The following is a 7,838-nucleotide window of genomic DNA, read 5'->3' on the forward strand; positions in this document are numbered from 1 at the left end:
TTTGTGGGATGTTGCGGATGAGTTTCACCGAGACCGCCTACTCTGAACAACCAATCACCGTACTGACCGCTTCTAAACTCATGCATGAGAATCGACGTCATCCATAGCAACGGCGCGTCACTCTTAGTTCACTCTTAGTGATTTATCCTTAGTATGAGTAGGTCTCAGCGGCTTTGTGAATAACTTTTAAGAAAAAACTCCTACGTAAAATGTTTTAGCGCGAGTTAGGAGCACTCCTAGCGGTAAGATAAAATGCTTTGTGAATACGGCCCCTGATCTAGGGGGTACAACTCTAAACACCCATATGAAAAAGATCGGTTTACATTTTAATAATAAAATAAGTATGTGAACATAACCAATAACCTACCATAACCAATAACAAATACATGTAGCTTATTTTATTTTTGTTGTTCATTCATATCTTATTTTACCTAGTTAACATTTATTTATTTATGCATTTTTTGTATCTCTCCAACTTTAAACGATATTTTTGGATTACTGTCCTATAGTATACATTGGAATGATTTCAAACCTGTTTTTATTTATCCTATTAATTATAAAGGAGTGCCTTGGAAATATGTGTTTACATCATTTGTGGTCAAAACGTTTGAGACCCACTGAGATAACTTAGACTAAAATTAACTTATCTAAACACTCAGAGAGTCCTTTACCTCACTGAGCCTCTCCGTCTGACAGGAGAGCTCTCCTCCACCCTGGTTGTAGAAACATCTACTTCTTATATCCGTTAGCGCAGCTAGCACCAGATTCCAATAACAACAGCGCCGGTACCGGTGCGCCCTCTTCCTCGCTCGCTCTGTCGCTCCCACGCTCGCACTATGGCTGTGAGCTGCGGGCGCCTGATAAGCCAACATCCCCCACTTTCATCATTTACAGCGCCCATGGTACAGGGCTAATGAAAAGTGTAACCGGGGTGAAAAGGGTGTTAAATGTACTTAATTATGAATGTTGTTACATCAAGGCCGAAAATTTGGATGAGCGCCAACGGTCAAAAATGTTTTTTCCCTCCCAGAGCTACCAGCGCAGCGCCCGCCAGATCTGGCGCCCTAGGCGACCGCCTATGCCAAAAATCGGCCCTGCCAGTACATACAGTGGCAATGTCTCAAGATTTAGCAAAAATACACCTTTTATTGAACATACAGTAACACATACTACAAATCCACATAACAAACAATCAAAAAGGAAAAAGGGTCGCCACTTATTATTATTATTTTTTTGTGTACCTGGCTGGCGCCCCCTAGCAGCGGCGCGCATATTTCAGCAGCGGCGCTGCGCCGCCCCTATTTGTATATAGGGGAAACACTGAAACATGACGGTGCTGGAAATGTTGCTTTTGAAACACTTAATGCAACACATATGAAACTTTGTGATCTGTAGAAAAACAGACTTATTGAATAAAGGCTTTGGAGTTATTGTAAATGTTTGGATCACACAAGTCTGACACAGTGCTGCTAATCCCCCACTAGAATCTGACCCTACTAATACATTTAGTCAACTTTAAGCTGCTTTGGCTCGTTTCTGCTGTAACAAATGTAAATGTCCCCTCTGTGGGACGAATAAGGTTTTCTGAATATAATACTAATATTATTGGTGCAGTTTAATCAGAAATTCCAGCTTTAAACATAATGCTTAGTCATGCAAGAAAACAGAAGCCTGCACAGAATGTAAACGTTGCTTCCAAACTCTTCAGCACATTCATTCATTAAATTCTCACATGGCTCATGTTTAAAAATATTCATATTTTTCCCTCCCTGTTATTGATAGGTCCTTGGGGGCCACGAGGGCCCGGTCAGCTGTCTGTGCTTCAGTCCGGTCCACTCCATCCTGGCCAGTGTCTCCTGGGACCGCACTGTCCGGCTGTGGGACATGTTGAACAGCTGGCAGGTCAAAGAGACACTACCCCTCACCTCTGATGGTAAATACACATGCTGAATATTTCATTATACATACAATATGCATTACCTTAATATCTATTATTACTGCACATATTTTATATTTTATTTCAATGTAAATACTGCAATATTTTACAGTATTCTTTCAATATTTTGTAATGTTATTATAGTTTTCTTAAAATAGTTTTCTATCTGTGTTTTCTGATTCTGAATATAAGGAACCTGTGTTATTTCTGGAGTGTTAAGGGACTTTATTGTATGATTGTTCCAGGTTATAAATAAAGTCCTACAACAGGTGAAGTAGGTTCTGATGGTTCAAAAAGAGAGAATAAATCCAAGCGAACGTAGCGATTTTTCTGCTTCATAGTGGATTACAAGTCATTTCAAGGCCCTAAACATGTTGGAATAACACAAGAAACAACGTTTGTATTTTGCGATGGATAATGTAGAGTATCACTGCTATCATATGTGATGTCATATTCTGCTGTATATTTTCCTCTCAGGTTTGGCAGTGACGTACCGCCCTGACGGTCAGGAGCTGGCTGTAGCCACTCTGAACGGGGAGGTTTCTTTCTGGAACCCACAAACGGCGACACAAACCGGCTCCGTGTCCGGACGCCACGACCTGGAGACGGGCCGCAAAGAGACTGATAAAATCACAGCCAAGCAGTCCGCTAAGGGGAAGTGAGTGAGAGCTGAACTCATTTCCTTTGGTCCAATCAAAGAGGATAAGGCTTTGTGTGGAATATAAGATTCAGGATGCGCTTCCTCACCTTTGTTCACCCAGGTCCTTCACGTCGCTGTGCTACTCTGCGGACGGGGAGTCGGTTTTGGCGGGAGGACAGTCCAAGTTTGTCTGCATCTACAACGTGAAGGAGCAGATGCTCATGAAGAAGTTTGAGATCTCCTGCAACCTCTCCTTCGATGCCATGGAGGTACGACTTTCAGAGCAACATCACACGCTTCAAGGAATCTTTCATGTTCCACAGAAGGATCCATGTTCCCATGTTCCCAGGTTCCACAGAAGCATCCAGGTTCCCATGTTCCACAGAAGGATCCAGTGATCACCAATATGCTTACTCGGCTCTTGAACTTGTTTTCCCATGCTGCCTTCAGGAGTTCCTGGACAGGCGGAAGATGACGGAGTTCGGCAGCCTGGCTCTGGTGGACGAGGGAGCTGGAGACGGGGAGGGGGTCAACATCAGCCTGCCTGGAGTCAGGAAAGGTATGACATCACTGAAAAGAGCTGTTCTGAAGTATGATAATCCCCATAAGGGTTGGCATCATTGCCATCCAGCTGATAATCCAAAATGGTGGTCTATTTGTTACGCTGTGCTCTGTATTTCCTTGTGTTTTTACTCATATTTTCTGTATGTTTTTTTCTTTAAAGGGGATATGAGTTCTCGACACTTCAAGCCTGAGATCAGAGTGAGCTCGCTGCGGTTCTCTCCTACTGGTAGGTTGTCGTTATTAAGTATTGGGCGTGCTAGGAATGTCTGATAAAGAGGATAGAAAGGGTGCTTATGAAATGACAGTTTTGGAAATATAATCATTTAATTATCAAAACACTCTAAAGTTATCGTTTTTTTGGTCCATCAGTCAATTAACACATCAAATGTAATGTCCTCTATCATACTTTGTTATGCAGCTGGCAACAAGTTGAGAAGGAATTGAGTTTAAATGTCGATGTAAGATCTGTAAGCACGGAGAGAGCAATGGTCACCTTACATACTCTGAATTGTATTTAAGTCAATCTGATGGGGAACTGCGGTCTTAAAGGTTTATGAAGTGTTTCCATGCTTTCTCAGGTCGTAGCTGGGCGGCCACCACCACCGAGGGTCTGCTGGTCTACTCTCTCGACGGCTCTCTGGTCTTTGACCCCTACGACCTTGATATGGACGTGACGCCGGCCAGCATCCGTAAGCAGCTGCGGCTCCAGGAGTGGGCGCCGGCCATCGTGCTGGCGTTCAGACTCAACGAAAAAGCCCTGAAGCAGGAAGTGCTGGAAAAAGTGCCACATGAGCAGAGTGAGTCCATCTCAAATGATAATGAAATGATCTGCTCCCTCTGAACGCGATCAATGATATTGATTGATTTGATCTTCCAGTCCCAGTGGTTTGCAGCTCTCTTCCTGAGATCTACGTGGAGAAGCTTCTGGGCTTCGTGGCGGCGAGTTTGGAGAAGTCGGGTCACCTGCAGTTCTACATGACCTGGGCCCAGAGCCTGCTCATGCTGCACGGACAGAATCTGAAGAACAGGTACGCTCCCAGGCCTTTATTCATTTCCCTTCCCGTCTTCATATGATTATGGGTGACTGATTATCTCTATCTGCTGTGCAGGTCGGGAGCCATACTGCCCACGCTGCAGGCGCTGCAGAAAAGCATCCAGAGACACTTTGACAATCTGTCCAAACTGTAAGTATTAAAGTTTTTGGCCACATCAATCCCCACTGTCTGATATCGAGCTTTAATCAACACAACTCTGAAGCCACAAAACACTTTCCATGTCATTTCCTGTTTTTGTAATGCAAGAAATCCTCTGAGCCCTGACACTCTTACCTCTGTTCCTACTGTACAGGTGTGACTTTAACATGTATAACATTCGCTACGCCGTGGCCCTGTCGAAGCAGAGGGGCGTGAAGAGGACCGCTAAGGAGGAGGAGGAAGAAGAAGAGGAGGAAGATGAAGAGATGTCCGAGAACATGAGCGTGGCCTCCATCGAGGAGGCAGAGTTGATGCTGTAGATCTAAAGCCAGGACACATCATTCCAACAACATGGCTGACATCACTGCAAAGAGCAACATATTATTGGACTGTAAAAGCAAACGGATGTTGTCTACTTCAGAAAACATGATTGTCAACTGTTTTTTTTTATTAAATGCATTTTAATGTCTTTGAAAAATAACTAAGCTGTAAGAGTGCATATCTTAGGTGTCTACCTGGTTGATATTTTTGGAGATGAACATTCTAAAAATGGTATTTATCAAATGTTTTAATCATTTAATTGTTCAAAAATGTTGCCAAGAGCATTTTTTGGTAGATTGGTGATGCAAAGGCTGGAAGTATAGGATTACATACATTAGTAATAACTAGTTTAATTGCTTCCTTTTTTATCCACCTTCCCAAATAAAGACCTCAACATACAGCAAAGGATGAATCATTTATACAAGGGATATTTCAAGAAAAGAGTATCGGACCATACCACAGAACTATTTGTAATATTATTGCCTCCAACCCCCCAAAGTGGATAGAGAACAAAATATATAACACTTTGTTTTCATATTAAAAAGGCAAGTCCAAGCAGAAAATGCACACACTGTAGCCAATTTACTAACTATTTGTAAAGAAAGACATATCAAAAGAAAACAACTTCTTCCGTCAGTAAGTGGGAAAACGTCAGATCTATAAACTGATAAGTAGTTTTAAAAGTAATTTAGCTAAAATATGTTTGGTCCCTGCATAATATCGCGATTTTACACTCCAGTCCACTAGTCGGCGGTATTGCGCCTCAGACCTGGTTTGCCAACAACCAATAAACATCAAGGAATAAGAAGAAGAAAGAAAGCCGGCAACTTTTCCGGTAGTGGCGCGGAAAAGGCGGAGTTTGAGCCAAAATGAGGGAAAATAAGAACATGTCCGAGACCCCCTCTCAAGCGGGAAAAGAAATACCGGCGAAAAAACAAAAACTTAGCAGTGACGAGAACAGTAACCCCGATTTATCAGGAGACGAGAATGTAAGTAGTTCAACTCTGTTGTTTCTTCTGCGACCAATTATCCATCAGTGTTTCTAGCAAGTTAGCATCGTGCTAAAATAGCCAACCGGCTAAAGTGTTTAGCTAGGAGCTTTGTTCATTCTTACCGGCTATATGTAACTCAGCTGTGATGATAAAAGCTGCCAATCCATCCAAAAAGGTTACACATGGGTAGCTTCATTGTCGTTTACGTACATACACATTTGTTTGCTGTAGACAGTCACAAAATGTACAACCCAAGGCAATTGTTAGCACTAGAAGCTAATATAAGTTAATCAGGGAGAGAAAGAAACAACTGTGGATGATGGACAAACATTCATAGGGCCGTTATTGTCTTTTTGCAAACGTTAACCTCCTGTCAGTAATGCATTTGATGTGCAGAATAAAGTTATTCAGGCAGATTCCACTGGAAGTGATCATGTAAATGCAGCAACAGTTTGATGAACCATAGAGTTAATTCATAGTTACACGCTTGCAGAACACTACCCGTATTAAAATGGTAGTGGTAGGTTTTTAGCTGGTTGAAGATTATGATCTGTTCTTTGCTTCCTTGCACAGTGATCACCAACAATGGTTATATCTGCAGGAGAAATATGAAGTCACCCTTATATGTCTCTGTTTTTGCAGGATGATGCTGTCAGTGTTGAGAGTGGGACCCACGCAGAGCGCCCAGACACCCCCACCAACACGGCCAACGCCCCGGGCAGAAAGAGCTGGGGCAAGGGCAAGTGGAAGTCCAAGAAGTGCAGATATTCTTTTAAATGTGTAAACAGCCTGAGGGTACGTACAGACAAGCGCCCAAACAGTGTATTCATCCCAGCTTCTGACATGCTAAACAGCCAGTATTTGTCCCATGACTTGGGTTAATAATGACATCATGATTTCCACAGGAAGACCACGGACAGCCGCTGTTTGGCGTCCAGTTTAACTGGCACAGCAAGGAGGGAGACCCGCTGGTGTTTGCCACAGTGGGGAGTAACAGGGTAAGCTATAATAGGCCATAATATTGTTCTATGTTGGATTTCACTTAATGTTTTATTCCATTCTTAACCAGTGCTTTCTTTTCTTCACCAGGTAACTCTTTATGAATGTCACTCTCAGGGAGAAATAAGACTATTGCAGTCTTACGTGGATGCAGATGTATCCTTTCAACAGTTGAAGATGCTTTTAAACGTCCTCATTGTCGCTAAATTTCCAATCTAATCGTCACAGTTTAGGTATGAGTGCATCACAGCAAGAGTTCTTTTATTTGAATGTCCTTAATTAAATGTGTATAAAGACAGATGAGAACTTCTATACGTGTGCCTGGACCTACAACACCAACACAAACCATCCTCTGCTGGCCGTGGCCGGGTCCCGCGGAATCATCCGGGTGATCAACCACATCACAATGCAGTGTATCAAGGTACAGCTCGTCGGGGTTTGCAGTAGTTTGGATCACCTAGCACACATCTGTCTGAACACACACATAATACTCCATATAAATGTCTCTTAGAAACATAGCACAGCAAGTAAGGACATTTGTATTTGGTAGATTCTTTCTTTGTTGTAACAATGCCCCTTGGCATTAAATCAGTATTGTCTGAATAACACTCCCATTATGTGCAATGTCCATACTGATCGCGTTGCCTCTTTGAACTGCACTGTTAGTGTAAAGTTGTATTAGCCTACTGCTTTATTGTATCTTTGTAACTCTGGCACAACAATTTCCTTCGGGATAAATAATGTCCGATCTTATACCGTGGGAAAGCCTGTTTATTTCACTTTCAAATGGTGCCACATTTGTGAGGAACATGCATTTGTGGGATGAGCAGCAGAGCTGAGTATGTGGGTTGCGTCCATGAAAAATGTGACAAATCTCCTCTGTCAATGCCAACCGGCTTTTTTGATGCTGTTGATTCTTGTTTGGTGGATTGGATGGTTGAAGCCTGAGGAAATAAGACATATTGGCAGTTTAACAATGTATTCATTTAACAAGCAGCCTCAGTAGCGTGTTAAAGATCCATACACAGCCACAGCAGCCTCTCCTCCTCATGCTGCTCACACACTACTGTGGGATGGTCCATTCTTCAACCAGCATTTCTCAGCCAACGTGGTTGTGTTGGTAACTCTGGCAGGTGCTTCCAATCAGGCACCTGATTGGAAGCCCCCAGGGGGGACCAGCAGCTCAACACAAG

General features: G+C 42.8%; 2 protein-coding genes across 2 annotated transcripts; both read left to right on the top strand.

The window, feature by feature from the left end:
* Positions 1-1,782: 1,782 nt before the first annotated feature.
* Positions 1,783-4,814, top strand: LOC104943748 (periodic tryptophan protein 2 homolog; the record flags this gene model as incomplete). The annotated part of the gene is made up of 9 exons (XM_010769213.1): positions 1,783-1,933; positions 2,414-2,594; positions 2,698-2,845; positions 3,027-3,135; positions 3,301-3,366; positions 3,719-3,937; positions 4,018-4,168; positions 4,250-4,324; positions 4,488-4,814. Coding segments are annotated over 9 exons (1,266 nt in total), but the record flags the coding sequence as incomplete, so codon positions are not given.
* Positions 4,815-5,489: 675 nt separating this feature from the next.
* LOC104943747 (polycomb protein eed) lies at positions 5,490-7,366 on the top strand. Its single transcript, XM_010769211.1, has 5 exons — positions 5,490-5,643; positions 6,289-6,441; positions 6,552-6,644; positions 6,736-6,801; positions 6,941-7,366. Exons 1-5 carry the CDS (start codon positions 5,524-5,526, stop codon positions 7,154-7,156), a joined length of 648 nt encoding a protein of 215 aa, XP_010767513.1. The 5' UTR covers positions 5,490-5,523; the 3' UTR covers positions 7,157-7,366.
* Positions 7,367-7,838: the final 472 nt, after the last annotated feature.

Source organism: Notothenia coriiceps, unplaced genomic scaffold (assembly GCF_000735185.1).
Source record: "Notothenia coriiceps isolate Sejong01 unplaced genomic scaffold, NC01 NC01_scaffold00006679, whole genome shotgun sequence".
Classification (NCBI taxonomy): Eukaryota; Metazoa; Chordata; class Actinopteri; order Perciformes; family Nototheniidae; genus Notothenia; species Notothenia coriiceps.

What these genes read in the sequence shown, in the direction of transcription:
- LOC104943747 (XM_010769211.1), top strand. Translation starts at nt 5,524, where the DNA reads ATGAGGGAAAATAAGAACATGTCCGAGACCCCCTCTCAAGCGGGAAAA. An exon ending in AATGTGTAAACAGCCTGAGG is followed by an intron (nt 6,442 to 6,551) that starts GTACGTACAGAC and finishes TGATTTCCACAG; the next exon opens with GAAGACCACGGACAGCCGCT. An exon ending in CCACAGTGGGGAGTAACAGG is followed by an intron (nt 6,645 to 6,735) that starts GTAAGCTATAAT and finishes TTTCTTCACCAG; the next exon opens with GTAACTCTTTATGAATGTCA.